This window comes from Alosa pseudoharengus, unplaced genomic scaffold (genome assembly GCF_046254945.1).
Source record: "Alosa pseudoharengus isolate Yale_2024_CS ecotype anadromous, Long Island Sound unplaced genomic scaffold, YU_APseudo_1.1 YU_APseudo_1.1_scf_15, whole genome shotgun sequence".
NCBI lineage: Eukaryota > Metazoa > Chordata > Actinopteri > Clupeiformes > Clupeidae > Alosa > Alosa pseudoharengus.
Genome location: NW_027468620.1, coordinates 14,787,141 through 14,812,727, shown reverse-complemented (window position 1 = coordinate 14,812,727; position 25,587 = coordinate 14,787,141). Strand labels below are relative to the sequence as shown.

The 25,587-nt window shown below is 42.1% G+C and overlaps 2 protein-coding genes across 2 annotated transcripts in view; both read left to right on the top strand.

Annotated features, from left to right (window-relative positions):
• Positions 1-11,226, top strand: part of bicc1a (BicC family RNA binding protein 1a) — a 52,589-nt gene extending 41,363 nt beyond the window's left edge. Inside the window, exons 11-21 of the mRNA XM_076285686.1 lie at positions 204-356; positions 2,331-2,506; positions 3,043-3,184; positions 3,387-3,540; positions 3,901-4,060; positions 5,010-5,049; positions 5,418-5,572; positions 5,804-5,984; positions 6,573-6,733; positions 7,987-8,086; positions 8,316-11,226. Coding sequence (XP_076141801.1) covers positions 204-356; positions 2,331-2,506; positions 3,043-3,184; positions 3,387-3,540; positions 3,901-4,060; positions 5,010-5,049; positions 5,418-5,572; positions 5,804-5,984; positions 6,573-6,733; positions 7,987-8,086; positions 8,316-8,446 — 1,553 coding nt within the window. The 3' untranslated portion in view covers positions 8,447-11,226. The remainder of the gene's footprint in view (positions 1-203; positions 357-2,330; positions 2,507-3,042; positions 3,185-3,386; positions 3,541-3,900; positions 4,061-5,009; positions 5,050-5,417; positions 5,573-5,803; positions 5,985-6,572; positions 6,734-7,986; positions 8,087-8,315) is intronic.
• A 1,372-nt stretch (positions 11,227-12,598) lies between these two features.
• LOC143124268 (phytanoyl-CoA hydroxylase-interacting protein-like) lies at positions 12,599-24,964 on the top strand. Its single transcript, XM_076285685.1, has 5 exons — positions 12,599-13,104; positions 20,722-20,918; positions 21,284-21,458; positions 21,583-21,700; positions 21,898-24,964. Exons 1-5 carry the CDS (start codon positions 12,999-13,001, stop codon positions 22,433-22,435), a joined length of 1,134 nt encoding a protein of 377 aa, XP_076141800.1. The 5' UTR covers positions 12,599-12,998; the 3' UTR covers positions 22,436-24,964.
• Positions 24,965-25,587: the final 623 nt, after the last annotated feature.

Sequence of the window (25,587 nt, the reverse complement as noted above, 5' to 3'; positions counted from 1 at the left end):
ACAACTGACAAGGTTTTTTTATGTAATAACTGTGAGTATTATAACCAACAATAGCAGTTAAATGTTTAAGAACATTTTGCAGTACTGTTGTTATGTTAGTTTGTGTTGTGTGTTCATGTCTATCTGTTTTTTTTTTTATAAAAAAAAGACTTTATTAATTTAATTGTTCTGTGTTCTTGGTCATTCACTCCCTTGTCCACCAGGTCTCCTGAGCTCAGCAGTGGGGCCCGGACTGAACGGGGCGTCCGCCCCAAACTCAGCCCTGAACGGATCCAGCGTCGGCGTGGGCTCACCCTCAGGGCCGTGCCCCCCCTCCCTCTGGACCAACGCCCTCACCACCCCGTCCAGCACACAGTGTGAGTGCGGAGCTCCTGTGGTAGACCACCGCACTTCAAAGTTTTGGAGAAGTGTGTTAGACCCCTTTTATAGTTGTGTGCTGTGTGTGTTTCACTAATTCACGGATTGGGATAAATACAGAGACCAAATTTCCCTCACGGGATCAAAAGACTATACTGTATATACTGAAAGAACAGCATGAAGGGGTATAATGTCAAGATGCCTTTACTTAATTTCACACTGCAAAAAGCACATATGTGTGAAGACAACCATATTAACCATATTATTTCTGTGTACACTCCCTTCTGTGCACCTCTTTATCAATGAATACTGTGCTGTTCTATGTGAACAAGATTGTAATCTCCTGGATTTTGATATGACAAAGATTTGTACCTACATCATAATGTTCACCAGAAATGACACACATTCATAGTATCATATCGGATTTGAAGCCAGATGTGAAGTATAGTTCAAGTGATGTGGTCTGAAATGAAATGAAATCCTTGGTTCTTTATGTAACTTGATAGGGGCTATCAAGGGACTATCAAAAGATGTGTGTTTGGCAGATGGAGCATCAGATGTAATTTCCTAATCACGTTTAAATAGCAAGTTGCATAATGTTCCATCATTGCTCATTTTCCACTGATTTTCCACTCATTATTCTTTCTTCCTCATTATTTTGTGTGGAATCTTCTTGGAACATTCCCGAATGGAAACTTATGCTAAAGAATCTCATAGTCCTTGGTCAGGTCCTGCTCATGATTGACTCAAGAATAAATAATTCAATGACGTGATGGGTCAGAGGAAACTAAACCTGCTAACACGCTGATTTGTGTGAGTGAGTGCGCGCGCGCGTGCGTGTGTGTGTGTGTGTGTGTGCGTGCGTGCGTGCGTGCGTGCGTGCGTGCGAGCGAGCGAGCGAGTGAGTGAGTGTTGGCATATGTATCCTCATCAGATATGCATTGTAATGGTCTTGTTTACTGTGGCAGACTATTAAGTACATGTACACACACACACACTCATGCACAATATCACTTTCACTCCCTTGGCCTCATCCTTTCCCCTGATATATCTGTGGAACTCCAGCAGAGGGCACTGTACTGTGGGGGCTCCACCTTTTGCTTAGTTACATTTTTTACTTTAATATGACCTGGAAGCTCTCTTATGAACAAATGCTTGTTTATAATTGTTGGCGATCCTAGAGGTCACCAGCCAACATTTTTTTTAGGAAATGTTGTATGTGAGTCTTTGCATGCAGGTTGTGTGTTGTATGTGAGTCTTTGTAGCCCAACAACTCAGAAAGGACAACAGCATTCAAAGCCCTGTCTAAATATTGTTATGCTTACACTTAGAAACTGGGCAGGTCTGGGAAGACTCACTAGGTGGTCCATAGCTTAAGTAATGTTGCAGGTGTTCTCTCTTACTGAGAATTTACACTGCAAGCAAGATGTAGCCGTGAGTTTACTCTGCCTCTGCCTCTGATGTGATTGTAATGGTGTGTTTAACAATATGTTTTTTGTGTATGCTTCAGTTATGCCTTTAAAAATAGACCTGAAGGTTGAAAACACACTCTCATGTGCAAAGCACTGGCGCTCTAAATTGCTGAATTGATTCCAGTGGAATTTAATCTGTAACAGTAGACCAGAGCCATGGCTCATGGGTCTGCAATAGACACATTCAGGAAGAACAGTGAACACTCTGAGATTTATTTGAGAAAAGTCAGTTTGGCTAGGTCACATACTTTAGGCCTTTGTGTTTCACATATTAACAAATAGCTTCTTGTCGATAGAAATGGTTTAGGAGATTTACCAGTAAGATGAAGGACTGGCCTTAAATCAGTATCTCTCTCTCTCTCTCTCTCTCTCTCTGTCTCTCTCTCTTTCTCTCTCTCTCTCTGAAAATCAAACGGGCTTTATTGCAAGACAAACCCCCCTTTTGTATCGTCAAAGCATTCCTGCCTCTTTCTTTTTTGTTTCTCTCTCTCTCTCCCTCAGGCTTCTCGTCTGCCCTGATGCTGCACCAGGCGTCCCAGGCGTCTCTGAGCAGCATCCTGCTGTCTGGAGTGCAGGCCTACACCCAGAGCACCCCCTCCCCACCCCCCGGCCTCACCCCCATCCACAAGCCCACCGGCGGATCTGCCGCAGACTGCCACCTGAACGGCCACGTTAAGGTAACACGCACATACTGTATAAGCACACATGTATACTGTATGTACACTTAACACATCCAAACTCGCATACCTTGGCCACAGTCTGCCACCTTAATGACTATTTAAGATTATTCATTTCACACACACACACACACACACACACACACACACTTAAACACACACACACACACACACTTAAACACACACACCCTAACAGTCTACCACTTCCTCTATGATATTTCTGCTGGCCAAGCTAGGCGCCAGTGCCGAGTTTCTGCTGCCCTTGCAAGTATATGTTGAAACATAAAGGGTAAAGTAATATCCCCTCTGGGCCGCTTCAAAAGATATCATTAAATATGGGCACCATAAACGGTGCACAGTAGTTTACTATTTCCCATTTCCCCTCATGATGCTGCTGTATTCTGTGTAAATTAATGTGTTTGACATCATTTGCACTGGAAACTTGCTAAGGCACTCTTCAGCATTCCCTCTCACTCTTGGTGTGTGTGTGTGTGTGCGTGTGTGTGCGTGTGTATGTGTGTGTGTTTGTACAACAGCATCCAGGTTCCGTGTACAGTCGCATATCCTCTGCCTCCCTGGCTGATGTGGTTCTGAGTCCAGCCCACTGTGAACCTGCCCCTCAATCCAACACACACAACCCGGCAGAACCGCTGTCCAGCAAGTCCAGCTCTGATGAAGGTATACACACACACACACACACACACACACACACACACACACACACACACACACACACAGGTCTACATAGGCTAAATAATTTGTAGGGCAGCTCTGCCAGTTGGTCAACATGGCCTCTCCAAACACAGAAGATACTAACAACTCTAATCACTATATGGCCTATGGTCATATTTATACCTTTTCTGTCTGCGGCTCCCTCCAGGTTCAGACACGTTTGTTGAGGTGGGCATGCCCAGGAGCCCATCTCACTCGGCCAATGGCAACGACCTGAAGCAGATGCTGGCCTCCTGCAAGTCGTCGTCAGGAAAACGGCAGACCGTGGAACTGCTGCAAGGCACCAAGAACTCTCACCTGCAGTAGGTTATGCTGCAACCTCCACACAACCAAACACAAACATTTACCATCCTGTCATGTTCTGATGATCTCTTGAGGGCAGCATATTGTTTGCTTCAGCCAGTATATGGACTTCTCATGCCTTATACTAAATGCGTTTATGTGTGTGTGTGTGATTTTAATGTTTTGTTCATCTTACTTGATAGTTCATATAATTTTTTTAAGTGTGTGTGTGTGTGTGTGTTTGTAATATGCAGAGAATCATATTGTGCCTCCAAAAGAGACCACTGCACATTTTTCTGATGTTATCCAACAGTTGCTGAGTTTTCTTGAGATCTTTATCTCTTAAATATGTGTGTGCACGCGTGTGTGTGTGAGCGCAGTTCGGACTGCCTGCTGTCGGACGCTGACTCCAGCTCCTCAGAGAGCCCGATGGCAGATAAGCGGGCTCCTGGCAGCGAGCGGGCAGCGGAGAGGGCAGCCCAGCAGAACTTTGAGCGGATCGTACTCTCACCACAGTCTGCCACCTATGCCAACATGCAGGTACCAAAAGGACTCCGCCACTCTCTGCCACATCTGAAATATTTCAGTTTGCCCTGAGTCCCACAGATCCCAAAAACTCATTGCTTCCCATAATGGCAGACTTGTTCCTATGATGGCATTTACATAAATAATGCAAGAGCACGTTTTGTTTTACAATATGCATGTTGTACTCAATGCACTTTTGTCTGCATATTTTTACACTGGAATTGATGGCAGTGTTCAGGCAATTGCACTGTACTGGCACTGACTCCATCATGTGAAGTGCACAAACATGTACTGAGTTATTACATTACTCACTTTGAAATGGTCTGAAAGGGTAACCAAGCAGAACGGGAAAGAAAAGTATTAAAAACAATAAGAAAATCTGTTTGAAATTTCATTCTCAATGCCAAATATTCAAATGACGGAAGGGAGGGAACTAGTGTTTGTAGGATTACAATGTCTGGAAAACTGGTTTGTCTGAGCCAAGTCATGATTTTTATGTACGTGATATAATCGAAATTGGCGTCCAATTGGCATCTCGTTATTTGTTTTAAAACTTCATACAGCACATTCAGAAGTGTCACATTTTACTTTTATGAATGGAAATGATGTTTTAGGGTGGATTCAGTTTTATTTTCCCAAGACTTCGCCATCTTTTTTTATGCTTGTCCTTCAGATAGCGTTTGACTTACGTTTGTATTACTCAAATGAAATGTTTTGATGGGTAATTATTTCTGACCGAAGAGAATATCCATTCTTCGTCCACAGTGCAATTTATAATTTGACATTGTTTTTGGAGACAGGATCAGCCACTTAATTCCCGGTCTACAGAAAAAAACTGAATGTTTTGAATGAAAACTTTTGAATGTGGATCAACTGTACAGTAATAAGGTTCAGTAGCAATCCAGTATCTATTTTTTTTTTTTTTTTCATCAATTTCTAATTGTATTTTCTCATCACTTTTCAGGCCTTTGACTATGAGCAGAAGAAGCTGCTGGCAACCAAAGGTGAGTTGCCCTATCCTGTCTGGCTTGTGCACAAGTTATTTAGATCATTCCAGGTTGTCTATTACATTTTCTTACATTGAATTACATTTTTTGATTCATAAGAAGCTAAACAATTTACTTCCCAGATATACTGTACTTTGTCATCATTATGTGTGTTCCCCAGGCATCAGCCTTAGCAGCCTTGCTCTATCATTAAAGCAACAGGAGCTTTTGCTTGTCCCCATAATGCCCATATTTGCCCATAGTGTTTAGCTATATGTAACTACTATCTTCATTGATGGAAACTTAATGCAAGACTTTAGTGTTTATGTAAGACAAAACTGCCATTTGTATGTGTTCTCAGTTGTTGTTTATATTTTACCCTGCAGCCATGTTGAAGAAGCCAGTGGTTACAGAGGTGCGGACTCCTACCAACACGTGGAGTGGCCTGGGATTCTCCAAGTCCATGCCAGCTGAGACCATTAAGGAGCTGCGCAGAGCCAACCACATCTCGTACAAGCCCACCATGAGCACCACCTATGAGGTACACAAAAGTGCATCTCTCGCTCACTCAGTCATGCACGTAAGCATGCACACACACACACACACACACACACACACACACACGCATACACCCCAACACACACGCAAACATAATCATAGAAGACACACATGCATACATAAGCAGAGTTTCTACAGCTTGTCTGCTCTGTTTTGTTGGTGTGGTTAAGTAGCGCTTCAAGCTGATCCTGTGATCATTTCTCCTGCTCGGTAGGGCTCTCCCCTCTCCCTGTCTCGCTCCGGGAGTCGGGAATGCATCGGGAACGGCAGCGAATCAGACAACTGGCGGGACCGTAATGGAAACCCTACCGGAAACGGCACAGCAAGCAGAATTCCTGGACACTCCGAATTTCCAACATCCGTCAGCAGTCCAAAGCGAAAGCAGAATAAATCTGGTTGGTGACGACAGCAACCACTTAAAATTCTCAGACTGACCCAGACACAAGCTAAACACATTTACAATACAGTCCACTATATGTCTCACTTATACAGATGCAGCCCCACAAAATGCATCATGATTTCATCAAAATGTTCTTGCAACCATCAATAGGATATAGGGGATTTCAAGGCTGCAGCCTAGAGAGCTCCTCTGGTCCATCTGTGTCTGTGGTTTGAGCTTCTAACAGGAAACTCCCTCAGAGAAAGACCATAATCATTTTTGAAAAATTAAAGTAAATACCAGTTTTACTGAGTGTCATAAGTGGTTAGGACGATTTTAATTTGCTAGTACTCAGGTAACACATCGGTCATGTGAATATCAGTGCACACAATTTTCCACAACCCACAATGAAGCTATTGCACAGAGCATAAACCATGTGAAAAGCCCACCTAAACTGTATTTACATACCAAAACTGCTCACGAGCATGAGCTGCGACTTCGCTCACCATCCCTCCACACTCCATCTTCATCCCTTGTTCTTTTCCCTCCTCTTTTCCCTCCTCTTCTCCCTCTCTCCTTACCCTGGCTTGTTGCTGGTCTGCAGTGGAGCACTACCTGAGCAGCAGTAACTACATGGACTGCATCTCCTCCATGAACGGCACCAATGGCTGCTCTCTGAACGCCTCCCTCAAGGGCTCGGAACTGCCAGAGCTCTTCAGCAAACTGGGCCTGGGCAAATACACCGACATCTTCCAGCAGCAGGAGGTGAGGCTCACTGTCCCACGCAATTCCCCCTGTAACCATCTCAGCTTTTTATGCAGTTCCAAAACCCTTTTCAGTTAAATCTTTTTTTTTTTTTAGATTTAACATGTTACTTAAGGCTTTATAATACAATATATTTGCATAAATCATATAGACCATAATTGCAAACATGTTTTTAAAATGGGTCTGATATATATATAGCAAACAAACCCTTTTGGTTCTAGATGGATGATTTTATGAACCCTGAGTTACCATCTGGTGTTAAGTAATGGATAATTCTGCATAGATATAGCTACGTAATGGTCAAGGTTGTGCTCTTTACTCTAACTCAGTGCTGTCTGGCCTCAGGTCTGGGTTCCTCCCTTTCACTCATTAATATTTCTCTGGCCTCACTCTCCTCTCTGCTCTCCTCCTGTGAAAAGAAGCAGTCAGCTTGTCAGAGTTGCCCCGCGTCTGGCAATCTGGCACTCGCCACAAGCTGCCGCCAGTGAAAGCAAATGGATTTCTCTTTCTCTCTCTCTCTCTCTCTCTCTCTCTCTCTCTGTTTTTCTCCACCCCGGCTTCCTGCATGTGACATGTTCACTTAGAGGTACTTAAAGTGGAGGAGGTGAAAAAGAAACCCGCTGCTTTTGCCACAAGCAAGAATGGCCAGGATGCCGGTAATTGGCTTCCTGGGAGAAGGGTGTGAAAACCTCGGGTTGAGAGCTTGCACTACGCCGTGTCTTGGCAGGTCTAGAAATAGCTTGACAGCAAATGGACCGTTTAGAAAAAGGAAAGAGATAAAGCTGAAAAACAGTCTTTCCATGTGTTTTTGGAGGCCAGTTGGACAGTTTCAAAATTTTTTTTTTTTTGTGGAGGCATTAGCATCATTGATGCAACTTTGGCAAAGTATTAGAGGAGATTCGATGCTGAGACACTGGAGTTTTACATGCAAATGTGTGGACCATTCTCATGCCTCTCATCTGAAAGCTGTCTGCCTTCCCCACCAGAGGGATCTGTTGCAACATATCGCAGCCCAGCGGGGTTAACACAGATTAGAATGCATGCAGGCCAAGCAGAGCATTGAGTTAAGGCAGAGACCGCTCCACTGAGGGCTTAGCACGGGTTTTACTCACAATCTCAGCAAAATGAACAGGGATTTGAGCCACATATTTATTGATTGTTGATTGGATGGGTGGTGGTGGTGGGGGGGTGGGGGGTGTTGAGGTCAGAAAAATGTCTTTCTCACTCTATGGTTCACACACACACACACACAGATCGATCTGCAGACGTTCCTCACACTCACTGACCAGGACCTGAAGGAGCTCGGCATCACCACGTTTGGAGCGCGCCGGAAAATGCTGCTGGCTATCTCAGGTGCGTGTGTGTGTGTGTGTGTGTGAGAGAGATAGAGAGTGAATGGACATGTGCATGTGTTGATGTCAGTTTATGACTGAATTTATTGAGGAGGGCTCTGTGAATTATGAATTGATGTGAGTATTTATGGATTTTTTTATGGACCCATTAGGATTTTTTCCTGGATAACAGCAATGTGTTTCATATCAAACATTCCCCTGCCATCTCTTTCCTTCCTCCGTTTTCCCAGAACTGAACAAGAACCGTCGAAAACTCTTTGATCCGCCCAACATGCGCTCGTCCTTCCTGGAAGGGGGTGCCAGCGGCCGTCTGCCGCGCCAGTTCCACGCCGACATGGCGAGTGTTAGCGGCCGCTGGTGAGATCCACACCGCTTGGGCTGTTCCCCAGGTACTGCAACACTTCCCCCCCACCCCCACCTCACCCCAACCCACCGCCACCCCCCATCCTTCGCCACCTCAGCGGAGTTCATCTCAGCCTCTCTGGGACTATGTATGCCAGCCTTGCTTTTGTGGGCAGTTCAAAAAGGTTCCTGAAGAAAAGGAAAGAAAAAAGGCCTCTATCTTCTGATGTCCTTATTACGGTGCTGTACGTGTTCTATGTATGTACGTATGTATGATAAAAATGAAGGATAATGTTACTGCCATTAAGGAAAGGTACAGCCATTGTGCAGAACACATAGGAAAGGAAAGGGAAGGGAAGAATGCAACATAAAATATAATAGTAACACAGTACTATTTGCATTCATGTTTGGCTGTTGTATCGGTATAATGCACTTTAAAATTACTTAGATATTTTGCCTGTAGGATAGCTGCCTCCTTGAAGCTAAATATATGCATATATGTTTTTTTTTTTTCAATCATGTATTTTCTCTATGCACAGGGTTGCAGGGCCAAAGCCTAGAGTAAGCACTTACTGAAGAAGGGGACTGAAAGGTCAAAAGGTCACATTTTAGTGTCATTCTGGATTCAGTGACTTTAGCGGACTAGCGGGAGAGGTTGAATTAATTATGAGCAGACTTTGAGCTTCAGAATCCATCCGTCCGTCCGAACCTAGTCCTCACTATTTTACTTTTGTAGCTAATTATTTTGTAATCTCAGTGTATTCTTTTGATATGCCTCCTTTGTTTTGTGTGTTATATTCATGTATTTTAATATGGAATATTGGTTTACAGGTATTTTTTGCGTTTTTTGTTTTGTTTTTTATACAAAATTATTTGTTTTGATGATTTATTATTTTAAAAAATTGTTCTCCAGTCAATATTTTTCCTATTAACTGAATCATCTTGTAACGATTAAGATGAAGTTACCTTCAGATCAGGTCCACGGTTGGCTGGCAGTGGAAATGAGAGCAGTTTGTGTGTGTGAGTGTATGTGTGTGTGTAAACATTAGGCTCTCTCTATCTGAATGCCTCCAGGCGTTCTTCCTGGTCACTGTCACACAACAGGAGATAGCCATACATTAGATGAGGTTCTATATACCCCAATGTATTTGCGTATATGAACCAGTATTGTTATGTTGTTTTTGTTGGTGACATATTTACTGTTACAGGAGTTCATGTCAACAGTGAGAGGTTTAAGCCATCAGTTTAGAGTTGAGCTGTGAAAATATTTTCGTGTCTGGATTTATGAAGGGACATGCAGTATTCACACTTAAACTCATCTTAACTTTACACAGTCCAGATGGGTAGTATTATAGCACATACTCAAGGTTATTCTCCAGCTGAAATACATTGGCTGATTGATTAAATTCTTTTTTTTAAGAATCTGTGGTACTATTGTCAGTGGTACAATCTAAAATAATGAATGTCAACCACTAAAGGTTAGATACGTTGTCTGGTTTTCAATGTGTTGGACATGACAAGCTTTTCATAATGTCAGGTTTCTGTTTTGGTACAAAAGAGAGTTGCATTTTTTTTCCCAAATGATGCAGTGCAATACAGGAGAAGTCACATGACCAAGCCAGCATTCTCAGTCTTAAAGTGACTTCATTGTAGATCATTGTAAAAGTAAAATGTTAACTTTTTGTGCTTCACAAGCAGTATATGCTTTAAAATACTTACTCTTTTCCACCTGTATCCAAATGTATTCAAGTCAGTTGAGTATGGCTGGTGAAAAAACTGCTACAGGGATGCAGTTTTGTCTCTTTACCTGTAAATGTGTCTTCATTGACAGACAAATCAGTTGATATTATGCTTCAGCCACAGCCAGATTTCTTTCTGATGCTGTTGTCCATGATCGGTCAGCAGCAAGACTAACAGTTGTTTTTGTTTGCCGACTGCCTTTCTGTCTGTGTGAGAGACATCAGTTTAGGTGGTTCTGAGTTCCAGTTTACAGTAATAGTTTGAACTACAAATAGGGACCCGTTGTCATCAGAGTTGCTGTTGACCAAAGTAATATCTCCAGCGTGGAAGCATTGAATTGTTTCATGTCTCTGTACTCATTCTAAAATGGCTCATTCAGTGAGTCTTGCTTGAGGTCTGATTCTGGCCAAATTTGCCTGTCAATCAGTCTTTTCCTTGCTTGTGTGCCTTAATGTTCTCTAAAGGAACAGCTATGTTGTTCTGTTTAGTGTTTACTACGTCATCCTCCCAAAAGCGGGGGGATTCTGGGAAATGTAGTTGTTTCTTTTGGACGTGGCCTTCTGACACGGCTGAGCAGAATTGAGGGATTTTTAGGGGAAAAAATACATTTGGCTGAGACCAAATAGAAAAAATCCCCTCCTGTAAAGGGGCTCTCTGATATGGAGCCCCTAAAGGGAAATGTGCATAAAAGTGTTTTTATGAAACTTTTGAGATGAAAACATTTTTTTCACGTCCCTTTACGGGCGCCATACGCTGACAAAGGGCTGCACTAAAGGAAACACTGGAAACGACCCCACTCATTGTTCACGTTTTTGCCAAAAAACAAAACCCAGTGCACAAAAATGTCCAAATCGGTGTACTACCTGCAGTGTTGTTGGGTTATGAATGATTGTTGATCTATATGTAAATGTAGTTCCACAGATATTGGTACAAATTTAAGAACAAAAAAAGTGTTCTGAAACTGTTTGCCACATAAAATAAAAACCTTAAGTATTCAAATTGAGCCTCCTTGTAATCTTGTCAGATATATTAGTAAGTATGGATGTCATTTTCACTCACCTATTGTTCCAGGTGTAAACAAAGGATGCCCATGTGCAAGTGTTAATTAGCTGTGGTATTTATTGAGAATAAAATGAGAATTGGAAACTAGGGAAAAGGTTCCGTGACCGCATTTCTTTTGGGCGCTGAAGTGTGTGTGTGTGTGTGTGTGTGTGTGTGTGTGTGTGTGTGTACATGACAGAGATAGAGAAGAATGTATGGGAGTTACAAATTGATACACTCAAAACATCTGATGTTATGACACAAAAGCAGTTCTACAAGAGTGAACAATTAAATTGCACTCACTCTTTTGTATGAAACTCTTCCATAAACTTGCCCCTCTCCTGTTTAGTGATGCCACCATGCCAACACCCCTGCTTATTTTATGAAGAGGGCTTTCCCTAATCTCCAGAGGGATTAAAGCTTCCCTCATGTAGTTTATCTTTCTGAGTTATTATCCGGTCATTTTGCACTAAACTGTGTTACATTCGCCCATTAGGCTACAAAAGCACCACGTTTTTAAATTAATATTTTTCCAATTCTTTCTCTATGCAGGGATCTTATCATAACAAATTCAGTGGGCTCCACAACAGCTGTGGTGTAATCACACTGTTCAGCACTGAAATGAGGTAGGATATCAGATGTAACGTGTTAAATTATAAGAACTCATCATTTAATAATTAAATTGTTAACTTTTGATTCTTTATTGTAAAACTTTAGGTGATATCAAATGAGTAGCCCTAACAAGCAATTGTCAGAGTAGATTTGACACTTCATCGAATAAATTCAGAATAAAAACAAAAATCAATACACATCTATCCAGTGAATGGAAATATATCCCAATATATGTGGCTTTATTTCTTTTCACAGTAAATGGTAAATGTTATATTCACATCGCTACTGCTGAGATGATTATGTGCGCATTCTATGGCGACAAACATTGGGCAGCTGTGGATTATGATGACCCTCTGAACGCAGAGACGATCTGTTGAGGATTAGGCTGTTGCTCAGGGCACATAGCACATAGGCCATGCAGTCATATCCATAACTTCATCCGCGTCAACATAAATAGCAACCAGGCTGCAGCTATCTTTTTGGCACGAGTATTTGGTGTTAATTTGCCTTTAATACATTTCCCCAAACCTTGTAAGACACTAGGCTAAAGCTTACACAGTATAGACATATAAAATGCGTTTTATGTTAAAATCACTGCAAGCGCCCTTCAGACTCGCACCTGCGCTTTGGCGCGAGGCCGTTTGGGTACCAAATAAGGACATGCACAGGGGCTTTCATATAGTCGGCTATGATGACGTCAGCAGAAGCAAAATGCAGAATATAAGTGGTTGCGATGTTATAGTTTCAGGCAGAGATTTAAATGGAGGCGGGCACCGGTAATCCTATTATATAAGAAACTGGTGCATGCTTTGGCATTTTTTACCAATCCGTTATTCGCCGTCCTGCGACAAGGGAACCAAACACTTGTAGCTTTCGTGGGAGAGAGGCAGTGGGGATGCCACCAAACTACATGTAGATTACAGAGGGAGAGGTAAGTGGCTAGGCTGTTTCACTCATTATAACATGGCTTTCCGGTCGCCGCAAAACCGCCCAAGCAGCGCCGCGCAGCGCGTGTGACGATTCGCTGACGCCACATAACCCGAGAGAGTGAGGGAGACAGAGAGAGACTGCTGAAGACCCTACAACGTCTTCTCCTCTGTTGGGTGATAGCTACATCTGCGGCAGACCTCACCAGCTCGCAGTCGCATCAGTAAACCTGCTTCTCCGACGCCGGCGACATGGAGGTCCCCAGCCTGGGCCACAACATCACCAGCCCAATAAGTCCGTGTGAAGGCATGGTGAACAACCTCAGCTTGGAAAGCCTGGAGCTATGCGAGAGAGACGGTAAGGCTGACATTCCTCCATGGCTTCACCCGTTTTCCCATTGACAAATTACATGATCATTGACAAATGACCATGTCTTTACTCAAAAGGCTTACATAGATATTTGTCTTGAGATGGGTGCATTTTGAGGGGATTTTCAAATGCGAAAAACCAGCGCTGTTATGGTCCAATGTTATTTTTTCTATGGGTTTGCCCCAGCAAGCTAGTGCCATCACAACTTATATGATCAGCTGCATCGCCTTTACAGCTGCATCTTTCAATATCTGATGGATGTTTGACTTAATTCCCCTTTACAACCATTAAACTTCAATTAATCTCCTTTGCAGATGTGGAAGAGGCGCCACCTGTAACAGCCCCTCCCCCGTTCTGCCTCACTGTTTCAGTACCATGGACACTGCCGGTGTCGTTAAAGCTGTCGGGTTTTTTCCATTGAGAAAATACCAGATTTTAAATCGAGAGAATCCCGCAGCACCCAAAGATAATGCTTATCTCGAAAGCCAGTTCGACATCAAACGACCGACAGGAGATGACGGACATTAGGGCTTTTAATCTGATGAACTACAGCGGAACGCTGACATTGCTTTACCGAGCGACCGGCACCGCGCAATCGTGATGGGCTATGCATTGGCAACAATGTTACGTAGGCCTGTCTTTTGGACAACAGTCACGATGATTCAGTAGAAGTAGTATAGAGTGAGATTTTTCGTTTTACAGATCGATGTTGAATTCAAGTTTCCTCAACCACAACAGAAAATAGCAAAATAGCGTATGATGTGGGCGATCACAAAACCGACTGTCCAGACGTTTTGACTAATGACTATTTTGACAATGACTAAACATAGCCTACTCAGTACGTTTTCATCATTTCTTTTTTTATTCTCGACTGTGCTCTATGAGATCGTAGTCGTCAGCCCTATAGACTTTCAACAACTGCAATATAATGCATCTGCTTTTTTCAGTTTCACGTAAAGGCTTGCCCATTACATGCCTTCCTCAAAGTAGTAGGCCCGCCCGTTAATGATATAGGAAGTCTTTCAGAAGTATTTCATCCAGGAATGCTTATTGCTTGAGTCATTCAGTTGTTAATTGTTCATTTTGAGTAGGCCTAGTCATGAAAATGTACATCTTTTTTGCCAAAATGTGTTCTGCTGCACTTTGCCTAAACTATTTAGGAAGACTTGCTTGCCTGGTGATTTGACATGAAATGACCTTGTAAAAAAAACAAACAAAAAAACTCACTAGCCTCTGAAATAGATACAGTAGGCTACTGCAGAATTTGTCTCAGATCTGTCTTAAGATTCATGGTTCCTTTGCATTTGCATTCATGGTTCTCTCGTCAATATAATTGAATTGGGCAATATTGTATGGTAATCATCACTTGAGATGACAAATCACTGTGTCCCTGAGGATGCACTTGGAAGAGGTCGCAGCAGGCCCTGAGATGAGCACACTGTGTCCCCACCCCGTGCTATTCTCCCCACAGCGGCCAGGGTGAGCTGCATGGTGTCTCCAGAGAGTGGGAGCAGGAGCAGCCATACTCTTGCCTAACCCACCTCATCACAAACGCATAAGGTCATGTATGACACACACTCCCAACTGGCCAATCTCTTTTTGCTTACCCATCCGTGTAGTGTACATGCCAGCGTGAGATCGTATTAACAGACTCTTTAAGAGAGAAGTGCATCCTCAAGGTATCCTTGTTTTAAGTTGAACAGTTTCTATGAGGTTCTGTGATGTAATGATCTGTCTGTACCAAGAGCCATGCTTATTTCCTTTTGTGAAGAGCAGATATTATCTGGTTGGTCTATCATTACAAAAACAGTGCAGTTATTTCAGGAAGAAGTGAGGATGCACCTCACAGTCCATTTGGAGTTTATTGACTGACCACTCCATTTGCTCAGTATAGTTTTGTCAGTAAATACAGGCGAGGTGTCCTTGGGATTTCATACAGACAGAGTCCTGCAATAATCTGAAAGGTTTAAATGAGTGAAAGAAGGAGATGGCAGATGATTGATGAATCCTAAGGTCCAGAGGAGATTTATCTAATTTTACAAGGGCCATTGTCCCCGTAGCAACTCAGGGTGAAGTGCCTTGCTCAAGGGCACAACAGTGGAAGCCGGGAATTGAACCCACAACTTTTTAGGCTACTGGGATACTCTGTTTACAGTAATAATACCCCATCAGCTTGACAAACCTGTATGAATGTGTGTGAAACAGTGACATAATTAAGTTGTGGTCCACTTGAGTTGGATGTTTATCTAGAAGCTTTACAGTAAATATCATACAAACTGACCCAAGTGATTTTTTGGAGGATGACAATTAAAATGACTTTGGTTTGTCTGTAGGGACCCTCTCCACAGTATCACAGACGTGTAATGATATTTTGAGCCTGGTCAGTGATTTAAAGTAGCAATTTACTTGACGTAGCAAGCCTGCTTACTTGTCCACATTAAAACGCAAAGCCGGAGTTTTTAAATGAACACGGGGCCAACAGTGTTTTCAAATCATTCCATTTCAGGAGCTCAAAAAGGCTGGAGTAGTGTAGATGACAGGCACAAACGTAACAAAAGTGTTTTGGATCCATAAAGGACAATAGTATGGGTGTTTTCCTAGGCCTGTACCTGAGGGAATTTCATTGACTGTAAAAAGAAGTTGTAATCTATCAGGGAATCATTGCTTTAATGATGATGGCATGCAGGCAATTAGGCTTTAGCCACAGTTGGACAGGGAGATATGAGGTGTGAAGTGTGAAGGGCTATGAGTAAAGTGCTGTGCAGATGAACTCCATTTGCCTATTTAGGCTACAAGAACATAGGGAGGCCATTCCATCCTCTCAGACTGTGAATGATGTCACAATGGTAAATATCTGTTGGGAATTAATAGTATTTCATGCGCAAATGGGCTTAAACTATTCCAGGAGATGCGGCACTTTAGGGGTCATTTTAGACAAGGAATGCCATGCAGGAGTGGCTAGCCTGACGCTAGTTTGCTAATGCTGGGCCATCATTTTTTACTGGAAAAATATGTTCCTGTTGTATCACACACACACGCGCACACACAGTCTAGATGTAAGATGTAAGAAAACAGCAGGCTGTAGTGCCTCTCTGTTAGACATTTGGGCCATGCTGAGAATGAGTAATGAAGTCACAGTTGGAGTATGTCACTGTAGAAATGACTAATAGACACAGATACATCCACGTGTGTGCATTCACGTGCACACACACAGAGTTGTGTTCTTCATAAACATGCATCATTAATGTGATACAGCTATAGCATAACTGTAACATCCACTTAACATGGAAACCAAATGCAGAGACTCTACAAATATAGCCATCTTCTCTCACAAATGAATTCAGGCTTGAAAGCTCCCAGTGTGAGGCTGATAACAATATCCTCCTCTTGTCAAAGAAGTGTTGAGTCATTGTGTTAGCGTTAGCATATATTAGCATGGCTCCTTGGAGCTTCCATTAATGGCAGCTGATGCCTATACGACACGCCTGGTTAACACATAATGAAGTCTAAAACAGAGTGATGCCTCAATTTTCTGTTTAAAGGAGAATAAATAATTACAAATATATTGTGTCTGTATTTCTATATATTGTTATTCAAAGTCATTCAAAATTCATAGTTATTTATTTAGCAATATGCCAAGGTCTTTTTTTATACACTCATGTCTATATGAAATTCATATGAAGGACATTGCTAACATTCTGATACTTAATATTGGAAAACCATTGCATCCATATTTTTTACTTATGAGTCAAATGCTTTTTTCTGTATGAACAATCTGTAAGAATATTTTATGCGTATACCTTTCAACTCTGTTCCTCGTTTTACACAGAAACAACAGCATCTGGCTGGTTACATAATCCAAGTTTGTGTGTGTGTGTGTGTGTGTGCTTGTGTATATGTGTGTTAGCAAGGGGAAGCTTATTAAATGAGCACTAAACCAGGCTAAGCCAATGGCTTGAGGCAAAATAAAGAATGCAGGGCATAGCTTCCCAGATTAGCCTAGCACAGTACCACACAGGAGTACAGACAATTGGTTTTGCTGTGTCTCAACTTTTACCATACTTTTATGAAGTTAATCATATAAATTCCCCCAAAATATAGTCAGACTGGAAAGGGTAACAGCTTTTATGACCTGCAGAAGGTATTGATGTAAGTGATAACTGGAGGGAATCGACTACAGTCTCTCAACATTTAGGTAGGCCTATGTCTGTCTGAAATAGTGTTTTACTTCCTTCTAAGTAAAAATTGCTGTCTGTTTTTGTGTCTTTCAGTGTTTACTTAGATGATGGAATGTACAAGAAGTACATTGTTTCCCTGAAGATTTACTTTTGCTAAAATAGGTGCAAACTTGATATCTTACTCTCTGTCCATGTCCTCGGTGCTTTAACTTAAAATAATAATTATTTTTCACTAACTCTGCATGATGTGCTGTGATGTTTATTGGTTGTGTCATCCGGAACCTTTAATAAATCATAAATGAGAGCTTTGGAACATTGAGTTCAGAACTCTAGTGTACTCTTCCTAATCAAATAGTTCTGTTCCAGCTCCACAGGCCTGCATGTCCTTTGTAAGACACTGAGACCTCAACTGCTCCAAAAGGGAGGATTCCAGACAGGGTCTGGACAGAACTGATTGATGGTGAGATTAGATGTGATTCGTGAAGTCTTAAGATCTATGAATATTCTATAGAGAAGAAAATGTGTAAATGCAGTTTATGGACATTACTTTACCTCACCAATAGTATATAGTACAGTATATGACTGATTGGTTTGGTTTCACTGGCCTTCCATGGAGTCAGTTATCAAGTCCTTTGGAGTTGGAATGTTGACATTCATTTGTTTGTTGTTCTATAGCTGCTCTCTGGTGTGTAAGTATTCCACAGATTCATGTCTGTGTTCTTGTGCAACAGTCATGGAATAAATCCTCTCAGTTATTCAGTTCGACACTAAGGGGGTGCTTAACCTATGAACCAGAAATATGGTTGTTACAGGTGTGTGTGCATTTATATATGTACAGTGTGTGTGTGTCTGTGTGTGTGTGTGTGTGATGGCAGGAAATAACAAGATAATGATCCCAGTGCTGCCTAGGTCTGTAGGCTGATTCTGTTTTTATATTGTTTGTTCGTTCTGTATTATGTGTCCCTACTAACCCGGCGTGTCTCTAAACTGTATTTTCACGGTAATTGGTTTCACTTACGTTTGCTTTGATGCTTTTTTTGAGTCAGGTAAAATATGTACTGTTGGATGAGTGTTTGGGAAATGTGTTTTTGCAGCTGTCTGTGGTATGATGAAGCACAGAGGATAGTTCCATCCCGGAGGAGTCTTTTAGGAAGTGGAGTAGAGTCAACCCTTTTGGCAGGCAGCCTACTGTACGGATGATTAATGGGAAAATGCCTGCTTTCTACCTCTCTAACACACACACACACACACACACACACACACACACACACACACACACACACACACACAGATGCAGGAGTACATGTTTTGCACAAAAGACGCACATGAATTTTGAAGGCATAATGGCGCTTTATACTCACTAGTGTATTAAGTGAGAAGCGTAGCAGTAGAACTCTGAGTCAATATCAATAAAAGGTACATAGGTAGGTGTAGTTCAATGCACATTATGAATGAAACAGCTTTCTAAATAATGTTATGGAACAAAACAGACACAACATGAGTGTCCATTAGTAGTATATTTAGTTATAGATCATAGAATTACCGTAAACTACAACATTCCAGCAGTCTGAAGGACTAAAGACTCTGGTGATCAAAATAATTGGATTGAACAAGTGACAGAGAGCCTGTTGACTTTGAGTCATTGAATCATTTTTCCAAAAGTCGTCACCAAATATTTGAACATGCCTTGCACCATCTGTCTCTTTCATTAAGGGCCCCCACAATGCTGTCATAACTGTGATCTCATGCTGTAGATGTGTATACAGATCCATTCTCTCTGCTAGGACCAGGCTTGGCTGACACACAGAGAGGGATTGGCAGCCAGTCAGATGTTGCTGCAGTCCTACCTGGCACTGCTGCATGTAGGCTATACCAAGCTGCGTGTGCTCATCATTAGATCGGTGTTTGTGTGGTGTAATTCGGTTCTGCTCTAATAACCGTTGGTGTTCCCTGCCATAACTTGGCTTATTGCAGGGCTAGCCTTGGTTTGACCGTTATTCTAGAAAGCAAATTCATAGATTTCAGTGAATAGAAAATAAGGAACTAATGCAGGTTTCACTACAATATCCCTAATACCTGGAGATGGTTAGAGAAACATAGTGTAATAACATAATAATGATAATACAATAATAATATAATGATATGTCTTATAACTAATTTCATCACTAAAGTACTGGTCATGAATACTAATTCATGAAATCTAAATCATATTTACAATAATGTCTTCTTCAGGAATTATGTAGACCTTAATCATATTGCATATACTTGAATACACTTTCTGAATAGCATATTCTTTTAGGTCTTAATCATTTTCAGTGTTTCCATGTTATTTTATGCTACGTTTTGTGTGAAAGCAGGATTACTGTGACAAAAACTGTACTCAGAAGTGTTGCAGAAGTGTGCACACACAGAGTGATTATGCTGAGCCATTCTGTTCTGTATAGTAAACAAGTACCAAACAATGCCAGTCTCAGGAATCAAACTAGCATGATGAAAGATTTAGTCAGGTTTGTGTATGTGTGTGTGTGTGTGTGTGTGTGTGTGTGTCTGTATTAAAACCCTCATAGTTGATCAGCTCTTCCAGAATGTACTACTGCTCTCTCGTGTATGTTGCCCTCTCACGTGTCCCAGTAGTGAGCTCACTATTTGTCATGCTCTATTATTATAACAGCGGCAGTAGCGCAGTGCTGATGCTGTATCCTCTCTAAAGTGCATGTGTACTGTATACCCTGAGGGAGTAATTGCACTGAACAGAGATGTTTTGTAAACAGCACCTGCAGGACCTGCACTGTGAGAGAGTTGGACCCCATCAACAGAATAATCTGACACCAGACCTTTGGAAACGAGGCTCCATGGACTACTACACTCTGCTGCACATTGTTCCGGAAATTTCTCTCTCTTTCTCTCTCTCTCCGGTTCTATGCTCTTGCCTCAGCACAGAGCTTGCTTTGTTGCTCAGCCAGTGAGGTCCTTTTCATGTGCTCGAGACCGAGAAGTTCCCTTTGTTCTCAAGTGTCCACTGAGCGTGTGTTCCACTATGTGTGAATTTGGTGTATTTGTCAAGGCTGTTTTGGGGCTTTAGAATGTCCCTCTGCTAAAGATGACCCTGACAGTTTTCACATTACATTAATCACCACTCAATTCATTATCATTCATTCATCATCATTATCATTATCTGGGAAAAAAACAACCTGTTGTGCAATGCACGGCACATTTATTTAATGTATTTGATGGTTTCTGTCTGTCATGGGTGGAGATGGGTGAGACTGGAGAACACTCTTAAACTACATCAATCCCAAGAGCAGTATGATGTTACAATACCATGGGAAAACTTTATCTTGTCATGTTTTTGTTCTTCAAAGGCAGAGCTGCCTATGCACTTTCAGCAGCATGTGAAACGCCTGTTCCTCTCTTTGATTGTAAACAGGAGGCAAGCCAGAGGCGAGCGGCATGGTAGAGATGGAGGAGCTCCCTGTTCCCCAAAACATTAAGATCAGCAACATCACATGCGACTCCTTCAAGATTTGCTGGGACATGGACCCTCGGGTCAAGGAAAAAATAACACACTACTTCATAGACCTGAACAAAAAGGAAAACAAGAACTCCAATAAGTTCAAACACAAGGTATAGTAGAATCAACCAAGGAATGACATGCCATCGCCACTTCACGCTCACCATAAATAGTAGGCCTATCTGTATCACTCCTACGACAGTTTAGGTGGAGAGACAGTGTTGTTAAGTGTGAAGCAAATTCCTTACTTGCACAATTGCACTGGCAATAGCACTTTGTAGTACCTTTCCTTTTGTACAGTTGCAGTTGACCTCAGGTGTTTTATTGTGGAATTATTTGCGAGGGACAGAAGGGGTACTTTTACTAACATAATTTGAGTTTGTGGTGGGTGTATTCTTCAGCTCTGATAGTTTTCTGTGTCATTTTACATACACATACACGTACCTTGAACAAGTTTGCCCCTCCTTCCCTTTTTCAGGACGTCCCCACCAAACTGGTTGCTAAGGCAGTGCCGTTGCCAATGACAGTGCGAGGCCATTGGTTCCTGAGCCCGCGCACAGAGTACACAGTTGCCGTGCAGACAGCCTCCAAACAGAGTGATGGGGATTACGCTGTATCAGAGTGGAGTGACATCATTGAGTTTTGTACTGCTGGTCAGAGACTTAAACAAAATCAACCACACACACACACACACACACACATGTACTGTATAGGTGGACACACATTCAATTTATTAACTGAATCAGTTACAGTACGATACTTTGTTCTTGTTTCTAGATTATTCCACAGTGCATCTGAATCAGCTGATGCAGAAAGCGGAGGCCATCGCTGGAAGAATGCTTAAATTCTCAGTGTTCTACAGGAACCAACACAAAGAGTACTTCGACCATGTTAAGTATGTTATGCTCAGCCCATTTCAAAACAGTGTGTAACCCAAGGCAACAAGCACATTGCAGTAGTTAAATATTGAGTCATTATAATCATATTATAGTTTCAAAATGAATATTGAATTTTTATAAACAAATAGTATTGTTTAGGTCAACAGTCTAATGCCATTTCTTTACCCATTCTCAATTGTTTCCCTGTCATCAGGGAGGTACAGGGGAGTCGTATGCTCCCATCAGTGAAGGACAACAGTGGCAGCCACGGCTCCCCCATCAGTGGCAAGCTGGAGGGCATCTTATTCAGCTGCAACACAGAGTTCAATACGGGCCAGCCTCCCCAGGACTCCCCCTACGGCCGTCTGCGCTTTACGGTTCCCGCCCAGACCCTGTTCGGCCCGCACACTCGCCTTTACTTCGGTGACTTCTACTGTATGTACACGGCTTACCACTATGTCATCCTGGTGGTGGCCCCCAGGGGGTCACCTGGCGACATCTTCTGCCAGGACCGGCTGCCAGAGCTCAACGTGGCTGACAACCGCTTCCTGACGTGCGTGGCAACTGAGGACGGGCAGCTGGAGTTCCGACATGCCCAAGACGTGATCCTGGAGGTCATCTACACTGAGCCTGTGGAGCTGGCTCAGGGGACTGTAGCCGAGATCAGCGGACACCAGCTCAGTAGCCTGTCCACTCTCAACGCCAAGAAGGACCCAAGCTGCAAGACGTGCAACATTAGTGTGGGTCGCTAGTGCTAACGCTAAAGCTAAGCTAACTCCGCTAACGCTTAGCTAAAGCTAAACCTCCGTGGTTTCAAAACCTTCATTCTTGATCCTATGCCCTTATAAACTCAGACATTAGTGTTGGCTGCAAAAGATGGATCCAGCAGTCTCCATGTTGCCCATTCTTGCATTGAAAATGCCAACTGATCTCCCTCAACTCTTGTGTAATGTTGTCGTCAGTGTGGAATGTCTCTACGCAATTTCAATGACTGCATTGGAATCTTCACCCTGAACAGGTCTTAAAATATGATATATGTGAAAAGCTGAACATGCAATCCCCTCTCCTGTTACAAAGCAAAAAATAAAGAAACACCCTCCTGTCTTTAACCTGCAAACACCAAAATGCCACCTGTAAGTTACCCCGTCAGCCCTATCCCTTAGTTGTCCCAGGAATTACAGGAACATGGTTAAATGGTTGACAGACACACACCGCCCCTTTAAACGGATCTTTTGATACCCTTTATGTTTTCCCTGGCTGCTGACTGTGTTAATATTATTGTTTTGTTTTGGAAATCAAAATGCAGCTCTCTGTACTTCTCCGCCTGCTTTATTTTCTCTTCCATTTTTAGAGGGGATTGATATGTTAATGTTTTCATTCCTCTGTACATAGGCCTAGCGGTCTGTGTGTGTGTGTGTGTGTGTGTGTTTGTGTTTGTGTGTGTGTGTGTGTGTGCCTGCTGATCTTGTGTGAGAAACAAGACTGAGAAACAACATTGAGTGAATGTTTAGTCAATTCTCTCTGCCTAAATGTGTGCATTGTTTTTTTGTCTCCCCCAAGTGGCCGTTTGTATGCTCTGAGTGGTGCAGTCTCATGCTTTATACCAAAGGCTCAAAGACACGGAGACACACCCTAAGAGCCACACTGAGAGCAGCCACATCAAGCTTCTATGATGGCTGATTCTGAGAACTGGGGAGGCCTGTTTGTCTGTCCCTGGTGACAGAAGCTGTTATTTCCGGTGTCATGTGATGAAATAGTATGCCCATGTGTTGTCACAAGCATGAACTGTAACCAAATGCAGACATCTATGTCCTTCCATTCAAACTGTATCTCCAAGTCTGAGTCTTAGTCAGTCCACAGGCTTATTTACCAAGGATTAGTTTCATCTTATGCACACTTCAGTTGTTAGTGAATTTAAGGAGTTGATCCCGTTGTCACATTTTGCTTCCTCTCAGCTGCAGTCAATGAGATGAGAAGTACGTTCACAAATGTTTCTAGGGGTATCCATTTTGTCATCCAAATTACAAGATGATGGAATAAAACATGCCAGTGCTGTTTAAACAACTGCATGTGATTTAAAATGTGATCATATCATGTCATAATGCTCTTGACAACTTTAAAATGGAAAGAGGTTGCTGTTGAGTGTGCTGAAAAAAATGGGAATATAACATTTGATCTCCAATTCTGACGGAAGGAAATAACTTTATCGTGAGTCTTATAAAGGAATGTGGAAATAAGCAACTGTATCGGCATTACACTTTGCATGTGGTGCAACTTTAGCTTTTTTATATTGTGAACCAAACAAAATTGACTTATGAAAGAAATCAATTGAATCTTTTGGAATTGACACCATCTCATTGTATTGAAAAAAGAAAGGATGTCATGCATTAGTGCGGTAATTATACAAATGTCATTTATGACTGGAGTTCAGACAGAAAAAATTTGAAGAACTAGTCTTCAAGGGTAGCCTGTGTGTTAGGAAATAGACAAGCATTTAACGGCAGAAATTCAGAGTATAATTTGCTATTTGCATCTCCATAGAGGCAGTTACTCAGCTACCGAAGACCTTCTGACCTGCCAAAAGGTACCCGCTATGATTACCAGTTATCATATGCAATTAATGGGCAAAGGAAATCATTCATACATTTATTTGGACAGTTTCTGACCGTCACTGTGATTATTGTGTTGTCAAAAAACATTATAGATGGCTTTACAAAGTCTAAAGTCTAGAGAAGGCTGAAAAGGGGGCAAATTAGACAGAAGTGTTGCAGATTCTTCTTTAAATTAGTTCTGTAAAGACCTTGTTACTCTATCATGTTGAAGTGTCTCAAAAAGCCTTATTTTTAAGAGTAGGTTTCCGGTCATATGTTGTGCAGAGTGTGTTGAATTGACTTAGCAAGGCCTCTTGTAGTGCACATTTGGCTTTGAAGCTTCCGAACCAGCTGTGCTGTTGTCACATTTCACTTCACCAACAGTGAACAGAAGCTGCACGAATCCAGACAGCCCGCCCTTCCAAGGACGCTCCCCTGCCTTACTTGAAATGCTTTGTACAGTACCTGTTCTATTGTCGTTTTAACCTCAATACGTGAACATATCACAGAGGAAAGCAGTCAAGCAGCAAACCTTTCTCTTTTTGTTGCTCTCAGCTTCCCTTTATCATTCATCCTGTGTGTATCATGCTGTTGTGCTCTCTCTCTACTTTTTCTTTATCTGACAGCAGTGGTGATCAACACCAAATGTGACTGTTTATTAAAAGACCATTCAGGTGTGTACCTACAGTACTTTGTGTTGGGTTTGCTCTTTAAAAACTATGTGTGTGTGTGTGTGTTTCAGGTGGGGGGTGGTCTCTGTTCAAGTGGTGCTAAAACATTTTGTATTTTAAAAATGTATACTAACAAACCTCCAAGTTACTTAGGCATACATCATTTGATATTTCACAGTTTTTCACTGTTTAACAAGACATACACAATATGTCATCTTTGAGAACACTGATGGGGAATATTCAAGCAAGCCTAATGACTATATCATCCAGAGAGAGCGACAAAAGCAGGTGACGTGGTATGCACTGAGCAGATCATTTGTCACTTTTATGTCAGTTTGCTTGAGCAGCTTTTGGCGCTTGGACTATAAATTGACCTCAGAGAATCAGAGAACACAAACGAGACATCTCTCGCCATGTATCTCAACGGGCATGCCAGCATGTGGGGGGAAACTGTTGTGGATGACAGGCTGTTGCAAGCATGCTTGGTCTTAGATCAGCCAGAGTGGACACATGTTAACACCTCTGCTAGTCACCATTCATGGTAACACTCTTTACAATTATGATACAAAAATACTTAAGTAATGTATTAACAAATGATTTAGAGTAAGCAGAAAAGCTGATCTGGAGTTCTGTCAAAATGTT